The sequence below is a fragment of the Channa argus genome, chromosome 17 (genome assembly GCF_033026475.1).
Source record: "Channa argus isolate prfri chromosome 17, Channa argus male v1.0, whole genome shotgun sequence".
Classification (NCBI taxonomy): domain Eukaryota; kingdom Metazoa; phylum Chordata; class Actinopteri; order Anabantiformes; family Channidae; genus Channa; species Channa argus.
In genome coordinates this window covers 12928336-12948755 of record NC_090213.1, presented here as the reverse complement: position 1 = coordinate 12948755, position 20420 = coordinate 12928336, and the positions used below count along the sequence as shown (strand labels likewise).

Sequence of the window (20420 nt, the reverse complement as noted above, 5' to 3'; positions counted from 1 at the left end):
AACAGTAACTAAATAAACATGAATTTCTCCCAGATTATTTAATACGATGTGCTTTTACACTTAGAGCCACAAGATTTAACTTTTGGGAATCCAAAATAGTGACACCGTCAAAACCCATGGCATCTCACAGATACGCCTTTTAGGGTTTGGCCTTCTCCTTGTGCTACTGTTCTGTGAGTGTATCACAGGAGGTGTCGACAGCACCTTTTCACATTAGGACAGGTTTAGCCTCACATCTCTACTAAAACATATGTGTTAAAAAAAGACAAATACTATGGCTTATTATATGTTAAAAACTTCCACTAAAAAATGTGTTTATTATTATTATGTATTATTATTTATTTTTGACCTTTGACCCTGTATAGAACATATGGACAGAGTTTAGCTGTTTTCACATTAATATTCTGAAAAGTTTATCTGTGCTTGTATAAGCATGATTTGTGCCATCATCAACTTCTTCTTTATGAACTATATTAGACAAAAATAATGTTTTAAGCTGAGTATTTTTTTATATCTGTCAGGAGGGGATATCCAAAATTAAGGCTGTAGAAAAACTAGTCATAGAAATATTCATGTAAAAGTGACTTGTGACCATCACAACTGTCTGATTAAAAGATGTACTGTAAGAAGTAACTCATCCCCCTATTTATTATTTTTTTCAGGGTGGTGATTCCTCAAACTAAAATGCTTTATGGATTGGTTGAGCGTTAAAAGCCAACGCCTGCCACAAAACATGAAACAAAACTGATAAATACATTTGCAGCATTATTGTACAAAACCAATTTATTATTTAAGACTTTCTGCAAGTATTCAGTTCTGGCTCCCTTCTTTCAGACATCACTGCTCTGCATCAGAGCCCCCCCCCCCCCCCCCCCCATTAACTAACAGCTCATTTGATTTATTTTTACAGATGACCTCTCCTCTGTGTAATACCCTAATTAGTATTCATACCTTGCTCTGATGATTCGGGACAATGCTTTTTTATTGAGGAAGTGATCTCACCCTTGAGTGCCAGAATCAGCCTTTTTTAACAGCCCATCTCCTTAGGGCCTCATTCATCACTAAGGTGTCTGGGCGACACGGCTGCTAGACACATACTAACTCATTTAGGGAGAGGGACATACAGGGATATATCACTCAAGATCACTAACTCACTTACTGATGACTGATGTGGTGAAAAATCTCCCGCTCGTTCCAAATCCCTCGGTGCACTCTGTGAGTTTTAACCACAGGTAAATAAAGAGATTATTTAGCTTCTGCTGACAGATAAGGAGGGATAGAGGACAAATGGGTTCACTTGGATTCTGATTTGACTTCTATAATCCATCTTTATTCTTAAGAGTTTTATGGCTCCTTTTCTCTCCTTCCATCACCTACTAAAATGTAAGATATGAACTTAAATAAAAATGTTCCTATTTGTATCTGTAAAAGAGATCATATACTTTATATTGTTGAACTAGTTTTGACTGATTACTACTGAAAGCAGTGTGTCTGACTGGAAACTCCATTAAAAACCACGTTATCCAGACTCTTCTGTTTCTTTAATCTCTAGTCTAATGAAAGCAGAATGTTGCTCCTTAACAGAGCAATTGCTAATTACATTTACAAAATGAATGGTGCACACACCATGTTGTGGTTAAAACTTCAAGGCAACACTTTATTTTAACCTCTTAATTATCATTTATAAACAGGGAACACAATAAAACATTATACTTAATTTGTAAACAGTTGTAAGGACATTTTTAACAGTTTAATGTAATAGTGTCACTCAAATTATTATCTGTATAAACAAATAATGAATGATTGATCATATGTCAGAATATATTATATTATGTACTTTTTTATTATATTACAATTCATTTTTAATTTTTATTTATTTTTTTGTCCTTTCAGTTTATCCCGTGAGTTCAGGGTCACTACAGTGGATCATTGTCCGCATGCTGATTTGGCACAGTTTTTATGCCGGATGCCCTTCCTGACGCAACCCTCCCCAATTTCTACTACAATATTGCACAAAAATGTATAACATATTCGTTGCTTTTAAATATGTTAAGAAAAAGCGTTTTGTCCACAATCACCATGCACACATTTCAATCTCGTCTACTCATTTTTGGTCACTTGTCATCCTGCAGCCTGGAATAGCTTGTTCATCACCCAGACAAACTGCTCCACCACTGTGTTTGGAATTTACCCATGGGCATCAATAAGGTTGTTTAATTCAATTCTCAATTGTTTCAATGGTTTGTGTTGCATGAGTTTGTTCAATGAATAACCAAATATTAATAGCAAGTTAAAAGTGTAAACAAATACTAATGAGCACTAAAATAAATGATATTTCAATTTGAAACACAAAAATATCTTTCATAGTGCAGTAAGAAAAATATACAGTGCAGCTAAATGTTAAATACTGGATGAGAGAACGATGACTTGGCTGCTTCTGCCTCCATCAGCCTCAACGGGCATCTGATGACCAGCACTCCCTGGAGTCACTGTTAAACTTCATTACATTGCAGCTGTTAATTATAAATCTCCATCCAACTGGGCTGCGATGGCCTAAATGTGCCATAATGGGGCTCACTTGGAAATGACAGTCCATTGTCAGATGGTGCAGAATAGACTGTATCCACTTAGCAGCTCTTAATGAATTTGCTTCAAAACCTTTCAGTCCCACTTCTCTTTATAAATAAAGACAACACTCAAATATTGCTAGCTTTGCATTAAGGGGATCATCTTTATTGCCCAAGAATCCACCTGAGAAAGAAATAGCACGGCACAGCTCATCCAAACAAAGCTTATTAGCATCTTTAAACATCTCTGTTGGCATAAGACATGGTGTATATACATAAAAATGTACAGAACGCACTTAAACCGTCATATTGCTTCCATCATCTTGTCACAAAAATATGCACATTGCAGTGTCACAGTACCTTGCATTAAGTAAAATAGGGAGCACAGCTTTGTCTTTATTGTACTGAGACTCATCCGAGTTTAATCCCTTCATTTAATGCGTGCAGAAAGACAAATTTCAAATAGAACTACTGTTCACACAAAACACACTAACAGATTAACAGAGCGCCATCACCAGTTTCCCCAAATCGTATGGCTAAAAGCAAAAGTAGTGCACAAATTTCATCCTAGACATTGATTTACCAGAAAGGACATCAAGCACCTCCCTAATCCAGATTATACAGAACAGCAGCCGTTTCACAAACAGTAGTTAAAGTTATATCTATGGATCTACACAGCTCTACATGATCTTCAAGTACAGACTCCACTTATAATCAGTTTCATGATATGGTATACATCGTTATCAGTGCTGTAGCAGAGAAGCTAGTACAAAATTATCTTACAATGATATCATTTAAAAATCTTTAAAAAATTATTCACTGTAATTGCTGTATTCTACTTTTCATGTTAGTAAATAAAAAAAAAAACAAAAAAGAAAAAACACCAAAAAGAAAATAACCACTTTTAAATAAATATCACTTTGCTGTCATACAGTTGCATCATGACATGCTGATTACTCTTCCCTGAAATTTTCAACTATAGTCAGGAGGATGGTAACCGTCTGATGAGGTGGTGATCACCGAATCACCTCCCTTTAATTTTTCCACCTATGAATATAGTGACTGGATAAATATTTTTGCGGCACACAACAAAGCAGGGATGCGGGTTATGTGAAGGTCTTACAGCCACATAATATTGTGGACGATTGCTGGTATTATTCATTAATATGAGTCTTTACTCTTTGGCAAGACTTTCCGTGCCTCTTAGGACACATTTACTTTTTCCTCCTATAAATTTCATGTTTTCTACTTTTTTGATACAAAAAGGACAAAGATAATCAGGCCATTAAAAGGCTCTCTAAATGCACTAAAATGCAGATTACCAGGCTTAAAGATGGATGCAATAATCCATGAGGATCTTCAAGTATCAGGTGGTCTTTTTAACAAAAGAAGCTCTACTTTTGGCATGTAACTGTAGATATAACTAGAAGGCGTTTTATTCTGCTTTTACGCTGCAGGGTCATCCGACTTCCACTTTTGAAGTAGGTCACCACACTCAAAACGATGTCACAAACAGAAAAGATGACAACGTCCGTGGCGTTAAGACACTAAATGCAAATTCGACAGCTTTTTTTTTTTTTTTTTTTTTAAACTTTCATTGGTAGTGGGAGGGGTGCGGCCCTAAAAAGAAAATGTCCTAGCTGCTTCCCATTGATTGCAAATTCAAAACGTTATTGTCAAATGCAAGCTGAAATGAACAAATAAACCATTACCCGATATCCTTTACCTCCCTCATCTAAACTTCTGCACAAGGGGTGAGGACGGGTCATTGTGTTTGGGTCAGGCTTTGGCCTCCAGCAGTTCAAGGAAGAGTTTGTGCATAGGCACACGGCCATCCTGTTTGATGCTGCAGAAGTGCTGGACAGCCCGTGCAGCCGTCTGACGGAGGAGAGGAAGGGTCATGATCAGTTTGCCAGCACGTCGAGGATCCTCCGGATGGTGTGTGGCTTCATAGTCCTGGAGGGCCCCATGAAGAACATCCTGGAGTCTCTGAACTGCCTCTGGGTCCTCAATTTGCATGGAGTCTGTAAGAGACAGTAATTAATGTTGAAGGTATGTCAACTAATTGATGTTTTAATGGCACAATAATTTAAAACACAGAACAGTGGAGGGAGACAGAAGTTAAAAAAAAAAAAATATGCAGCTGTGAAGTCATACATCTCTAATCACTCTGTACCTGAGTTAGCAAGTGCAATTGCCTTGAGGACCACAAACTCCTCCTTGTCGAGCCCCATGGTTTTATACTTCTTCACCAGCTGCAGGATGGCGTTGTTGAGGTCAAGCAGCCCTGCCAGCTTCGACTGCTCCTCATCCATAATGTAGTCTTCTGCATACACCAGCTTGTCTTCCAATGCCAGTGAGCGAAACACCACCCGAAGAATCAGAATCTCCATCCATCCGCTCTGCAGTAAACTCATCTGGTCTGCCAGTGAGAGGGAGGGAAAGCCTAGAAAGAACAAAGATATATTGGACAGGTTAGACTTACTGCAGTGGGTTATAACAATTTTAATTGCATTCTTGTTTAGTCTGATGAAGACGAGTTTAGGAAATCAAGACCTTAATGCAGTGCATTCAGATGCAAGTATTTTAAATGGGCATGTCACCCATTTTACAAAAGTGTTAAGTTGTGTTAAGTGCGAGTACAGCTGCAGATAGTATTAGCATTCTAATGTCAAACCCTTTCGAAACCTTGTAGATATTAGCTATGCTACTTATTTTGCACCGATTCCTTTATCTGTACTTTTGCCAGGGGTTAAGTGAGAGCAATGAGCCATATAAGTGGTTTGGCTTTTTCCCACCTTCTATTAAAGCTGAGGCAGTAGTAGCAAAATACGAAATGCTCTAATGGCAGTAATTTCGAACAGAACATCTAATATCTCTGACAATCCAGATTGGTTCCTTCAAAGCAGAGCACACAGCAAAGGGCGAAAGGAAGGACAGAGGGAGTGGTTAGGTGAAGAATTTAATTACACTCTGTGGGACACACCTACTTTGATTGACAATTACACCCCACAGGAGCATGATTAAACCCGCTCACGTCTCCTGCATAAACTTGCATACACACACACACACACACGTTTACTGTAATTAAACAGATGATTTTATAGACCGAGGAGAGGAAAGGGAGGCGTTCGTGTTTTTGACACCATCTGTGATTGTTATCAGGATCCACCGCTCTTTACAATCACCACAGGGACATCACTGGCGTCCGTTTCCCCTCCATCACTCCCTGACTGATTGGAAACTCTAGTTGTGCACGATTTCTTCGGTCGATAGGGATCAGTATTCTGGGACTAGACCATCGATCAGGGACTGAGACCTGTGTGAATGTGTGCGTTTAGGTCTGTGTGATGAAATCTCAGGCAACAGTTTGATAGATAGCAGGACAAATACAGGTTAAACAGTCCATAAAAAGACAAAACGATGTTCTGAAGAGACAAAGCAAAATGCATTGAAGGCAACAAGGACCATTTGAGGAGAATTTTCTTGCTAGTACTAGCTGTATCATATCCACAATAACACAGTCAAACCACAGTCGCCTTTAACACATTTTACAGCCAACTTGCAGCGCACACTCAAAAAAGGCCAAAAGCAAAGAGGGCAGTTGGTCTTTAGCCAGCTCATCTGCCAGTCTGGCCCTCAGACTTCAGACCACATCACTGTCAAACTGCCTAATGTGAGCAGACACAGAGGAGGGGCAGCAGCCAGGACAGTAGCCCCCCATGACACTCACCTCCCCCTGGGCAAAGAACTCAGATGGCCCAGGCCACTTTGCCCAAGATTCTGGTTCTCCCAGCGATAGGGGCTGCCACTCATCCAGAGCTGATGTGACATTATCATTACGCTGCTACGAGGGGGTCTTTTTTAAAACAAATAAATAAATAAAAAATAAAACAAACCCATCTCAATGTATTTGTCTTTTCTATCTACCTTCGCTCTTTGAGCCAAGTCTCCTTTACATCCTCAACATGTGTCTTCAAAGATGCGAATGTCCCCGTTACCACCCTCCTAGTATCTGCCTTACTTAGAGTCTGTCTTCTCTCTTTTTCTATTAAATTGTAACAGTTAATCAGCATTTCCCAGTCACAGCACGGAAACAGTTTAAGGTAACAAACATCCTCTTCCTCAAAGTCCAACAAATTAAATCTTAAGAGCAACTGATTTGAAAGTTAGATGAAAACAATGCTTCCTGTTGCTTTCTCCCTCTCTCTTCCCTCTCAGTTGTGCTGCCTCACACCAGCGCTTCGCTCTCACAGCAAAAATCCTCCACTGGCAAAATGGCTACAAATACACCCGTCAGTTGGACTATGTCTCATGCAAGTAGAGACCCAACAATGGGGCAAAGACACAGACAGCAACAGCCCGGGGGTAGGAGGTGGGAAAGAAGGACAGGTGGGGTTCCGTGACGCTTTTCATTGTGTGTCATTTTTTGACAGAACAGTGAAACTGCTGATAAGGGGCAACAACCTGAAATAATTACTTTGTGGCCAGTTTGTAATAAGAAATGTGGGGACACAATGAGACACACACACACACACACACACACACGCCATGTTTGTTTTGTAAGCATTTCAGACACAAGGCATCAACAAAAAACCCAGGTGTTTCCCAAGTGATGTTTTGGGTGTGGATAACCACAGCTGATAAAGCAGTCAAAGCTTCAGTTAGTTTTTCTGCTAACGATAAAACAGGAGAGAAAAGAAAAAAAAAATTCTTTAGCACCTTGTTCATTTTGAATAGGGTGGCCAAAACATTAGAACCACCTCTTATTATACTGAACTCCAGTATGACTCCACAACCCACTTTGACCTCAATAATAAACACAAAGAATTATTACCTGACAGTTTCAACTTAAAAACTGAGAAATTATAACCTTATAAAATTTGAATTCATGGCAGAGCTACTGTATTGGATTGTATTAAAGTGGACAGGTGAACATAATATCAGCCTGATCAGTGTATGTATTAGTGTTTTCACTCAGTGTGCCCATATTTTCTTATTCAAGCAAAGCTCTGGGGGGTGTTGTGCTGAGCTTGTACTTTACATGCTTTGCACCAACTGCTTGGTGGTGAATCCATCAGACACATCAACAATGTCAGCAATTTGTTTTAGCAAGTTGTTGTTGTTGTTATTTCTGTCTAGATCAACTTTTCACTGTTTTGTTTAAGATTCCTTCACATTGGCTAGTAAACTGGCTTTCTGCTTTGGCTTCAGCTCGAATTAAGATTCTCGTAATTGGCTCTCATCCAGCTGTAGCTGAATTGTATCTGAAGATGTTGAGCCTCTCTTCTCGCCCTGTGGCGTAGTCGCACTTCTGTTGAATCTTTCTAACTCTGCAGAGTGTACACAGCAGCAAAGCCACCATCAATGACAATGAACAGGCAGCTGTTGCTGGCCCAGGTTTGAGTAGGTGTGTGTGAAGTTAGTTTGTTAGTTCAGAACAGCTTGAGGTGACCCAAACACACATTCAGAGTCTGAAGTGTTGAATACTGCCTGGTCATTTGTGGGTCTCAAAGCAAATCTCTCAACCTCAGCATTTACAACAGCCAACATAGCTCATGCAGTGGATCATGCAAAGGAAAAAAAAAACTTTGGACATCGCTCCCTGTTCCTGTGTCAGAGGAGAAGCTAAGTGTGTTCCAAGTGTCAGGAGGATTTCCGTAATTCAGACGGCACAGGAAGACGGCTGCAGCCCAGGAAATGAGTTAAAATGCCCAGGTGGCTACTGGTCATCTGTTTGACACATTAACAACACACACTGGGCAGCAGGGGCCTGGCAGACAGTGTAGAGCGTGCGCGCACACACACACTGATTAACTGAAAACACACATGCCCTCCTCTCTCCTCTGGGTATCCAGCAAGTGTTTGGCAACCACAAGTCACAACAATCTTCTCGTCTGAGCTGATTAGAGACTTAATGTGAGCTAATGTGCAGGTTGGATTGTGTGAGCGAACAACTGACTGATGTCAGTGTGATGTAGGGGGATCACTCTGGATTGTACCTGGGATGTGTTTGGCCCAGCCGATGTTGACCACCAGCTCCCTGTCAGCCAGGTCACATAGTGTAGTCAGAGCCTTGATGTCACTTTCAGGTACAGTGGGGTCCGGCATGGCGAAGATGCCCTCGGGCTCAGCTACCAGCAGCAGAGACACTACTTTGTTCTCTACCACACCACCAAGAGAGACTAAGACAGACAGAGAAACAGATTATATTTGCAACCTTTGTTTAACGAGAAATGCTCACTGATATTGTATTTTGTTAATCTGTGTGAAAAAAATACTGGGTATAAATAATAGGCAACACAAACATGAACAGACGTGATGTCCATTACTTTGTAAGTGAGCAGAGAAACTGGCTTTTGTCATGCATGAAATTTAGTTTCCTCACCAATGTAGAAAAAAACATCCCCATTTGGTTCAGCTAGAAACTACATTTCTCCAGATTTGATAGGAATGATTACATGTTTCATGAATTGTCTTAATTCTAAAGCTACATAAACCATGTGAAATCACAAAAGACTATTCCTGGGCTCCTGAACAAGCTTTTCATGTGTTTTGCTTTAGTAGAGTAGACAAGATGTTTCTTACAGCCAAAGCTTCTCATTTCTTACCTCAGACACTGCAGTTGGCAATAATTAATAGCATCATTAGCAAATACCAACTATAAAAATATTTAAGTAAAAACCAAAAAGTGATTAACACATCCTAACATTCCTAAAAATCACAGAAAGGATGATTTGACCATTTGAAGTCACACACAACAACAAAGATACAGTCAAGACTCTGAAATCCAATAAAAATCTATTAAAATAACACATTTGACTTCAGTTAACCTCATATTTAACCTGAAGTTTTTACACTTACATGTTTTCTTCTGGGGTAAGTTGCTCTGTGGGTGCAAATATGGGCTGTTTTCAGCATCTATTCTCCTCTTATATTTCTGTCTGCCACCTCGAACCCGATCCAGACGCACACCTACAAAAACACAGACTATGGGTATTAGTGACAGGTTTGATGTGAAAAAGACTGTAAAAGGAAAACTGTCTACAAAGTAGTTGGTGAATGAAACTATAAAAAGCAAAATAAGCGATTAGCCAAAGGTAAGTAACACACCTAAATCAACACAGGTGCAGCCAACTGGTCTTAGATGTCACACAATTAGCTAAATGGAGATCAGCTGAGTGCAGGGAATGTGTTTAAAGGATTGTAGTATAAATACACGTGTGGAAGCTCCAATCACTGGTGGATCTGTATCTTGGCCACAATTGCACCAAAAAGAGCATTTTAATCAACTCCAACAAAGGGTATTGAAGAGCAGAAATCAGGAGCTGAATACAAGAACATTTCAAATCAATAATTTTAGCTTTTAGAGAATTATTGTTATTTATAGGCTCACGCATGCCTGACTGTCCTTACGTCATAGGGTGAATTTCAGATTCACTAAATATGTTGCTTATAATAAAAATGGTGTCCTTTAATTTTGACTGATTTTTTAAATAACAGATGTCAGAATAATAGTGTCAGTGCACAAATAAAGGTTAATACATTTGGAGAATCTGGTTAATTGTTTGATAATGCTTTAAATATTGGGGAAAGTCATCTAAAAATATTAAGTTTAACATCAGATGACACGAGAAGATCAATAATTTTAATATAAGAAATGGTTGCGAACACTAACATTAAACACTATTAGACTATGTTTCAATTCTACTTGGATCTTTGTCAGTGTTTTGGAGTCAGGCTGCAGGGATTACTTTTTTCTTTTGTTTCGTTTTAAATTTTTTATTAGTCAAGTATTTGACTCTGGCTCAGGTTTCAAACAGTTCATCAGATCACCTGCCCTCTGATCACAAGACTTGACAACCTCAAGGAGACTGAACGAGATCTGACTAATGGCGGCACAGAAGCGTGCATCCTGTAACATGACACCCAACAGCTTGACAACTGCTCATCTTAAGGAGCGTTGTGTTACCCTCATCACCACGGTAATGGGGACATAAGAGCATCTTTGTGTGTGTGTGTATGTGTGTGTGTATGGTTGTGTGGAAACACTTCAGTTTGATACTATCATTAAAGGGACATTTTATCATTGTCTCATCCTCACAACTTCAAAGGGCTGTTTGAGCTTTAGGTTACAATAAGGTGTGAAGTTATGTTTAGGTGTGATGGCTGAGGTTAGGGCCTGGGGCTGGGGAATGCATTGTGTTCGTAAACGTCCTCACAAAGATGAGTGTACAAACAGTACATAAAGCATCCCAACATTCAGTTAAACGTTCTGACTTATAATAATCCACAAAATACAACTGATTTGACAGGAACAAAAAAAGAAAACAGCTATTTTTACATGATTTAAAATAAAACACAAATTTTTCTTGATTGAAATCTCCTATGCCAGCTTCTTCCTCTTAGTGGCTTGAAGGTATTGGTTTATTTTTTTGTTTAAGTTGAAAACATTTCATCTAAAAAGTTTACTAAATTTCCTTTTTTTTTCCAAGGGCGGCACTTCTATGGGCCATGGAGCCCCTAGGGGGTCATGGTGGCGAGTTTGTTTTGGTTCTATGAATGTGTTTCCTTGCAACACTAATGCATTACCTCAAAAACCTTTGCATTACATGCAAAATATTTGGATTCCCCTTGATCCCTAAAGGGAGCCTGACCTGTACTGTGAACACATTAGCTTGGCCACACATCTCCACATTGTGTCATTATCGGCTGCATGTGGCTGCTGCAGAGGTTGACTGAGACTGGTTATCGGTGTGGTTGTGGTTGCAGCCCTGCGTGTGCTTCGACTGTTACGATTCTGGCTGTAACATTGCGATAGGTGAACGGTTTGCCACAACTTTCCCACAAACACAGGTTCACCCGACATAGGCAGGAAGAACAGCTGCAGCTCTTCACACTGGCTGCACACTAGCTCTGCCTTTTGAAATGACCACTTGGACGTGTCATATAACAAATCTGCAGTGTTTTCCAAATGTGTTAGACTAAAGGGCAACCTAACTAAACCGGCCCATAACTGATTCTATGGGAGGGGCCACAAAAGTACTATAGTAGAGAAAATAATCACTAGCATGAGATAATCTTATTTTATGATGTATTTCTATGATTTAGGTAGGAAATAAAGAATGAGACTAAAATAAGTAGTTTTGAAAAAGAAACATTGATTGGTTTTATTCTGCTCAAACACATACTGAGAGTTACAGTTTGTGATCTTGGTGATTCAGGCAGCCTTTAGTCGTGGTGTTGGGTTACTTGATTTACACAGTGTAAATGACTGTAGTGGTCCCTGAATAGATCTAACAGCACTCCGGTCTGTAACACAGTTTGCCTGTTTTACACCTCAGTGTGTCGCTCCATCCTTTAAAACCTGCAGCTTCCTGTACTTATGCAGATATTTATTATGAAGATCCATTGTATGAAAGAAACATTATGTCCTCTCAGTAAGGCATATATGGTGTGTTGTCTGGTTACATCCATTCATGGGCAGGTTCTCATTATTTCACGTAAGTGGTTTGTAAAGCTGTTATCTCATATTTTACATGTATGATATTACCGTAACAATATTTTTCAATATTCAAATTTCAATAAATAAATTATGAACAGAAGTAGGAGAAAGCTACAAGGGAAAGATGAGCCACCTCATAACAAAGTGAGAACGTACTCTGTGGCCTTTGCTGAAAGCAAACAGGTTCGTCCACAAGACTATTAGGAAATAGACACAACTCATAAAAAGCCCTTATATTTACAGTGTGCTCCAGATCTTCCCAGATCCTGCCTCAAGTTGCCTTGTCTGTTGAGGCACCAGCTTGAGCTTCAGCTGGCAGAGCCACAAGACTCCTTCACCACTATTATGAAATGTCATGCTTAGATGTTGTATGACAGGACACGTCCGCACATAACGGCGGAAAATTCTGACAGATAAACACTTGCAAAGATCCTGCTTACCCACCTCCCTACGGGCCCTAATATAGAATTGTATGTTTAAACAGCTTGAATCAGACTTAATTTAACCTGTAGGTAAATTAAACCCACTTTCAACTAATCAGCAGCCTAAAGTCAAACTAGGAATCTTTCAGTAACTAACAAATGAAATGTCATGTACTAGTGTGTTTTTAAAAATTCTTACACTCAACAAATAGAGAAAAATGACAACTTGTCACAAAATACATTTAAAATTGTCAAGCTCTTCTTCATAAAACACTATGAGTGTAATAAAATGCTTAGAGGAGTTGGAGAGCTGCCCAAGATGAGCATGGTATTAAAGAAAAGATTGTTCAGGTAAACTCAGTGCCCCTGACCGGCTGGTGCTGTCACAGGGGGCAAATAGTAAGTGTGGATTAGCCTGGCAGGTACTTGGCAGGTGCCACTCTGAGGCGTGAAGTGAGGGATGAGGCCGCTTACTTGTGTCCTGTCATCGCATAGACTCAATTAAATCAAACAACTAGTTGTTGATATATAGAAATGTTTTTTCATACAGATATGTTTGTGTGTGTGTGTCTAGTGCGTACTTGTGTGTGTTTGCATCTGACGGTTATTTAAACGCACACATCAGAGCTAAGTGTAACTCTTCACAGTGGAATGTGCTGACAACCAAAAGGCCAAGAATAGCTTTGGTGGAAAACAAAACACACACACACACACACACCTCCTCCCCGTTCCTCTGTACAGCCCATCACAGTTCAATAAACACTGGCTACTCAAGCATTGATCTATTTTTTGCTGCTTTCATCACTCAGCCCTCTTCTGACGGAGTCTGGATCTTCCTGGATATTCACATGAGGAGCTTTACAGGTTCCCAAAACGTACACAGTAAAGCAGGATAAGGAGCACGGACATCCATGTGCTGATCCAGACTGATCCAGGAAGGTGGCCTCCCTTACCGCTGCTGTATCACCAGCATCTGTTCACTGTAAACAATCCCACGCTTCTCAGATATTGTGACAAATGCACACATGGCTGCCACCAAAGCCAGCATGCCAGCACATTCCCTCCATACAGCTTCTCATCAACAAATATTAAAAAAAAGGATTTGGAAAGTTGGCAGAGAAAAGCGCACACACTCGTTCTGTTTTTGCTTTTCTCAGAATGCAGATTAACGCAGCATGATTAACACACCTGAGACTAAATAACTTTAGCTGGCAGGAGGTGGGGATGAGATGAGATGAGGGAAGGAGGGAGCTTGAGAGAAATATTGTTGCAGCACTGCTCATGTTTCTTACAAACATAAACTGTCAAACTATTAAACAGCATCACACATTACATCTGTGGGATATAATGCGATTTTCAAAATATTTTTCACATTTTGTTAACATGCATGTTTTTACTGCCCTTAGCAGCGACAGCAACTGCAGAAATGGGCTCTAAAAAGGCATAATTAAATCCTGCCTGGGCTCTATATGTCTTTTAGCTGTGTATTTAATATGGCTCTGACTCTCCCCATTAAATCTCACAGGTCCTCTGTCTCAGCCTTTACTGCGGCCTCTCCAGGGAAGAGGGGCATTACGAGACACGGTGAAGCACGTTACGAGGACGCTTATGACAGGAGTTACGAGGGGCAGTTTGCATTTCACGGAGGTCCAGGAATCCCATAAGGCATCTGGAGGAATTTATGAGGGGGGAGGGAAAGCAAAGGAGGTGGCATGAAGAGGAGGCGTTGAGAGGTGGACTGGGATGCCATTTATATCCCTACCCTATTAAAAGCAGCTAATTTAGAAAAAGGACACACACACACACACACTGACAAAAACAAGTGTGTGCATAAATGTGAGTGCAGATTGATTTGCTTCATCAAACTCATGTACACAAAATATGTGTGTAAAGACACTATAATGCTGTATCGCCATAGCTCCCTCATACACACTTAGGAACACACACAGCAGCAGTAAACAGATGCAGCTATGTTTAGAGGTGAGTAGGCTGTATTAAAACATCATTCCCGTTTACAAGAACTTGGATTGTGCTTTCATAGTTTTGTCCGTCAGTGCTGTTGGTGACAGTAACATCATACTCATGAAAGTAATTGCTGAGATCTGGAGACATCGCTAGGAGGACACCTGACAGACCAAGATAACGAGCTGTTTGACGTCTCACAAGTTGTATACAAGTCAGCACTTTGGCAACAAGGCGTACTTTAATTGGGTTATGTAAAAATGGGAGGAAAATGTCGTACAAAAGATGTGTGATGTTGGTCCACAAAGAGCATTTAGTTTGAGTAATAATTTTGCTGTTCATCTTCCAAAATAAATGAAGCTGAAGTGTGAGTTTGTGTAAAGGCCTGGTCACCCGAGCATTTAAAATGGCAATTTAAAGAGTCAACTTGTAGGTTGGAGTTTACAATTTGAACTCATAATCACTAAGGGAAAAGAGAATATGGAGGAGCAAACATAGCTTTTTGTGTTGGCTAATCCACTTTAATTTACTTTTCCTGCTGAGTTAACAACGGTTGCACGAAAGAGTAATTTTTTGCAGACTGTGATGACCCAGAAGCTGACTGTCTAAATATGTCCCCTGTCTTGTTAGCACATGAGCTAATACGATGTCAGCAAGCAATTTGAAAGTTTTGTTTCCTTCTTCCTTCATCAACAGCTGCCTCATCTCTACATTTACTATCCCTCCCTTGCTTTATATGGGCTCCCTTCTTTATATCATCTTTGGATCCTACACAGCAGGCCACAAGGGGCCCGTACAGTAGGAGGTTGCTAATGTTTTCCTTACGGAGTCACCTCTAAATCTGGAAAACAATTATGTCACCACACAGGCACACATTTAGACTAGAGGAGCACCTGACCACACAGACTCGCTGTGGATCATGTCGCTGCATATGTTGGAGCATCCATATTGAAATCCTGAAACAACCTACGGCAGGATTTTATCTTAATTTAACGGAGAAGAGTCTTTTGTTAAATTGCATGTTTTTAGTGCATATTGTATAGAATATGTAAATACTTTAGGTTGCTGGGGTGTTGTTAAGCATTAGACTGTCTACAATTCAGATTCAGAAATTTAAAAAACACTTAATAGTCCATTGCACCACAGATAGACAGGTAGGTTACCTGAGCCATTCGGATAAAGTTCCCCACTCGTAAAACTGTATGTTAAACAATTAAAAAGTCACTATATTTTGATTTTTGTAAAGTCTCCTCCCAAAGAAATAACTTTAAAGCCTTCTATTAAGTGCCTAGCTCCTGCCAGAGTGTTTTACACACCCTGGCAGATTTCTAGAAGCTTTTTGAAGCAACTCTGGTAAGACTATAGTTAGTAGCCCTCTCTTCCCTCTCAAAGACATGTCTACGCATTGTTCAGTCTTGTGTTTACGACACATACACAGAGCTACGCACACATCACAGCTGGCATGAACGGTCTGAAGTTTAACTGCCAGACGTTTTAGGTTTCACAAGAGTTTACACAACTACAGTACATGCCATCACTGGTTTATCAGGTGAGACATTAAGAGAATCTCAGCTGCTAATGAGGTTATTGTTTCCAGGAATGCACAACAAAGAAATGCAGTCAGACTTGTGTCAGTGTCTTTTAGGTTCATTTTGTCAGTCTCAACTGTTTAAAGGATAAGAATGTAACTTCTAACAATTATACCAAACAATAAATTTCAGAAAAGCAATAAAATAAAATAAAATAAAAACATGACCAAGAATGTGATTGGTTTATAGCTGACCTTCTCTCAGCATGCCAACTGCCAAGCATTTCACAAATCGACAGGCCTGGCAGGATTTCCTTCTTCTCTTGGTGATTTCACATTCATTGGATGCTGGGCAGCTATATTCAATGTTGCCTGCAGGAAAGGAGACATTATAGAAACACAACACAGTTCTCATAATAAGATACTGTGCTTAACAATTCAAATTTCAAAAGTCACAATTTATAGAAATCAGAAATTTGTGTGAGATTTTAAAGAGGCTAATATAACACATAAAAATAGTCTAAATCAAGGTCTGGGAATTTAGATCTAGCAACATAAAATAGTATCCTACACTCCCCGTATTTTAACATGATTTAACATTCTTCAAACTATAAAATGTCAGTCTTTAACTCAGGTTTTTGTTATGGATTTATGGATAATAAATCTGGTTGACTCCCCCCCATTTCTGGTTGACTAAAATGCAACAACACTTATTACTTTGCAGACATCAGAAGCTCAGTTTATGTCCACTGTAGTATGTTAATGAAATTAACACTAGCATAAAAAAAAATGGCTTTCAGCCAGGTGCACACGCTCTCAGCTGCCACCATCCATCAGGAACAGGAAGTATCTGATGAGCCAGACATCGGATCTCCCCACTTGATCCTTGATCTTACAGATGCTCATCCTGTTTGACCTTTGAACCCATCTACTGTAGCCAGCTTCTGGAAGCCTGAACACAACGTAGTCTGTGGGCCATGAGCCACCACAGCAGAGGACAATCCCTTTAAAACACCCACAATGCATTATGCAGACTCTAACAAGCAGTTTTTTCGAGGGACAGGACAAATACACACACACATTCAGCATCGTATCTTATCTGAAGCTTTTGAGGCTGAACTCAAACATGTTTACCATATACACTATGAGCTGTAAGTTTAACCGCATATCAGCTGTTTGCAAACAGGTCTTTATTTAAATCCTTTCTGCAGTTTGAGAGACAGGAGGCGGAAGGTGAGCTAAATGATCAGGGTTTGTTTATACCAAACAAACGCTCAGGGTACAACTTCATCTGTTGGTCATAAAACAGGTTTATAAGATGCTGGAAGGCATCAGCCTTGCACAATAAACTCTGTTACTAAGTATACTAAGCATGTTTATGTGCAGGAATGTGTGTGTGTGTGTTTAAGTCTTTCTTACCCTGGATGGTTCTCTTGAAGAAGGCCTTGCAGGCCTCACAGGAGGCCACACCATAGTGGTAACCTGAGGCTACATCACCACACACCAGACACACTCGTTTCGCCACCGAGCCCAGCATGAATTCACACTTCACTTGGCCTTCTTCCTCCCCAAACCTCCTGGATAGAGGTGGAGAAGGAGAGAAACAGGAAGCCAGTCAAGTAAAGAAATAAGGGGAATGTGCTCACATAGTCATCATGCTTCCACTTATCATCTGAAATTAGGTGAAACACACAAAATAAGGGACAGCTTGATGTAAATACCAACCTGTTTGTTTCTCCGTTGTTGGCCAAGGCGGCTGTGTGGCCATACAGGCCTGGCGAGTCCAGCCCATTGCTGTGATTGTGGCTTTTTGTCAGGAGACCGTAGCTGGAATTTGTGTCTGAAGAAGAGCTCCCAGGACTAGGCTGGGCAGGACTGACGTCGCCCTGAGAGCTGGGGCTGGAGGGCTCACGCTTTATGGAGGAGGCACAGGTGGGGTCCAAGCCCCTCACCGACATCCTGCCCAGATGTCTATAGGAAAAGAGTAAAGGTTTAAGAAGTGAAGATTTATAACTTTGTTTATACCTTAATACTGTATATTACATATTCATTATTATGAGAGATTCAACTCTCAGGTCAGCTTCATATAATGAGTCACCTTGGTATTGTCATTAGTATTAGCAGTTGATAGTTGACCTCCAGGTCTTCTGTGTTTACTTTTATTAAGTCAGGCATAATTTACACAAATAGCAAACATGTAAGCAACATCCTGAAAGAAATGTTACCAGTCATTTATGGTGTCATTTATGTATTTTCAACCCACCAACAACTACATCTACAACCCTTCATTCATCCACCCATCCATACCGGTCTTATCTAAACCAGCCGTTTGTGATGTCCCACATATGCAAAGCTACTGTCGATTACACTGCTTTGTTTTCAAAAGACAAGATTGCTTAAGCAAACCTAGGGAAATAGCCAAACCAGTGATCCTCTCCATTCCATCAGATAGACTTCTTCTCTTTCCACATGCTTTCGAGTTACTCATCACACTCAACGTGCCAAACACTCTGCAGCCTATAATATTCAACCTTTTTATTATTTAGAACAGTATGAAACATGTACATAAAAAAACAAGTCTACGAAATATGAACAAATGCCTAGTTAATTATTTGTGAAGTATACGCAGACCGGACGTATACCAGACGAAAAAGGAAAACAATCCATGGTTTGAAGAATAACATACCATTTTTGTTTTTTCTTTTCTTATTTGCATCATTAAGATATTGTTGATACTTTCAAATGAAAGACGTCAATGGTATCTGCTTTAAATAAAGGCCTGCATGTTAAAGTGAGTATCATTGCTCTATTATGGGATTAAGATGTGACCACAACAGACTCTCTGCCACCACACCAAGAAGAAAATAGCATGCGAATTCTGAGCTGAGTTGTGAGGTAGGCTCTCTGAAACGTGATCTGCACTGATGCACACCTCCTGCAGACACATGTGTGGATGCAAAAATAAAAGTCATGGACGAGCTCCAACTTCTCCACATAAACTTCCTATTCACGTGAAGGGGATCATGCTGAAGCATCTTGAACACACACTTGCAGAGCATGTGTCTTCATAAACACCTCGACACATACTTGATTGCAACTGTTAGTCGTCAGGCCAACTTTAAAAAAAAACCTCTGTCTCTCTCTGTCTGTCACACACTTTCACATGCTGAGAAACATACACACACGCACAGTATCCACACGGCCATACATGTCTCCAGGTCTAATCGCGTTCTGATGAGGTGGATGTCAAATCCAGCCTGTTTCCTGACATGTAAAGCAGTGTTGTCTCAGCCACAAGTCATTTGGTAGGCAAAGAGACTGGCGGCTTTTAACCACCCCCTGAGTAAACCATGGCTACGCGCTATTGAGCCCTCTACAAACCCACAAAGAGACTGACTGACAGTGAGGAAAGACACCAAGAGACGTCTCTATAAGAAAACAATGCAACTGTAGTTATAAACTCATGGCATCGGCCACCGGCTTGTAGAATTAGGTAATGAAACATTTTAGTACAAACAGAAATACATCCATGCCACCATAAAAAGTCAAGTACACAGAACCTGAACTCCAAAGTGACTGGATTTGTTCTTTATTTCTTGTTTTTTCATTTACCAGTTCACAATTTGCCTATTACAGACTGTAGTTTAGTTGTACCTCTCATGCAAATGCTTGTTTTTAAAACAACATTAAACCTTTATTAATTATTCATTTTGGTCACTTACGGGCAGGGAAACAAGCTGTAAACCCAATAGTGACATATTTTGCCTGTTCCCACACACAGCAAACACATGTTGCACATGACAAATGTTGGTCCGATATCAGCTCTTATTATAGCTTTGCTTTGGTCTCCACCGACTTCTTGAATTTGTGAATATGTGTCTTTAGCTGTTCGTTACTATGATTAATGTTGTTCAGGTTATAGTCATTATTAGTTAATTTAGATATAGAAAAATATAGAAATTCGGCTTTAAACATTCACTTCAACTCTTAAATGAAAGCAAAGTTTATACACAGCCATAATTCTTCAAATTGTCCTTCCTTAATCAATAAACTGCTTCAACCCACTCTGCTTCCCAATTCCACTCCATCTTCAATCCACTCTGAACACTATAAAAACAATACAGTGAAGATATATTAGTTTCCTTTTAAAACGACTCACTGATACCTGAACTGGCTATCCATCACAGTTGTCCATATTGCCACATCAAGTCTCTGACAGGCAGTAGAGTGAGATATACTTTGTGCTCTCCCATTGTAATGCATCACCAGGAGGAAGAGAAGGTAAGGGCAGGAGTTGGCGTTTTGCTTCCCTAATGAAATGGCATTAGAGTGGGGTGATCAGATGGGATGTGATATTCACTCTGACATATTACTAATCTACAACTCCACGTAAAAGCCCATCAAAAGACAGTCGGTCCAGCCTCTGCAGCCCAATA

At 40.0% G+C, this 20420-nt stretch overlaps 1 protein-coding gene across 5 annotated transcripts in view; it reads right to left on the bottom strand.

Annotated features, from left to right (window-relative positions):
- Positions 1 to 2711: 2711 nt before the first annotated feature.
- LOC137102409 (estrogen-related receptor gamma-like) overlaps positions 2712 to 20420 on the bottom strand; it is a 28151-nt gene continuing 10442 nt past the window's right edge. For 4 of the 5 annotated variants that reach the window (XM_067481910.1, XM_067481908.1, XM_067481907.1 and 1 more), the window contains exons 2-8: positions 17710 to 17955; positions 17404 to 17561; positions 16240 to 16356; positions 9432 to 9542; positions 8570 to 8752; positions 4744 to 5013; positions 2712 to 4591 (exon numbers count right to left, since the gene is read on the bottom strand). In XM_067481910.1, the coding sequence (XP_067338011.1) occupies positions 4347 to 4591; positions 4744 to 5013; positions 8570 to 8752; positions 9432 to 9542; positions 16240 to 16356; positions 17404 to 17561; positions 17710 to 17942 (1317 nt within the window). In that variant the 5' untranslated portion in view covers positions 17943 to 17955 and the 3' untranslated portion in view covers positions 2712 to 4346. Of the gene's footprint in view, positions 4592 to 4743; positions 5014 to 8569; positions 8753 to 9431; positions 9543 to 16239; positions 16357 to 17403; positions 17562 to 17709; positions 17956 to 20149; positions 20300 to 20420 lie in introns of those variants that run through there. The other variant, XM_067481906.1, reaches the window with a different exon arrangement.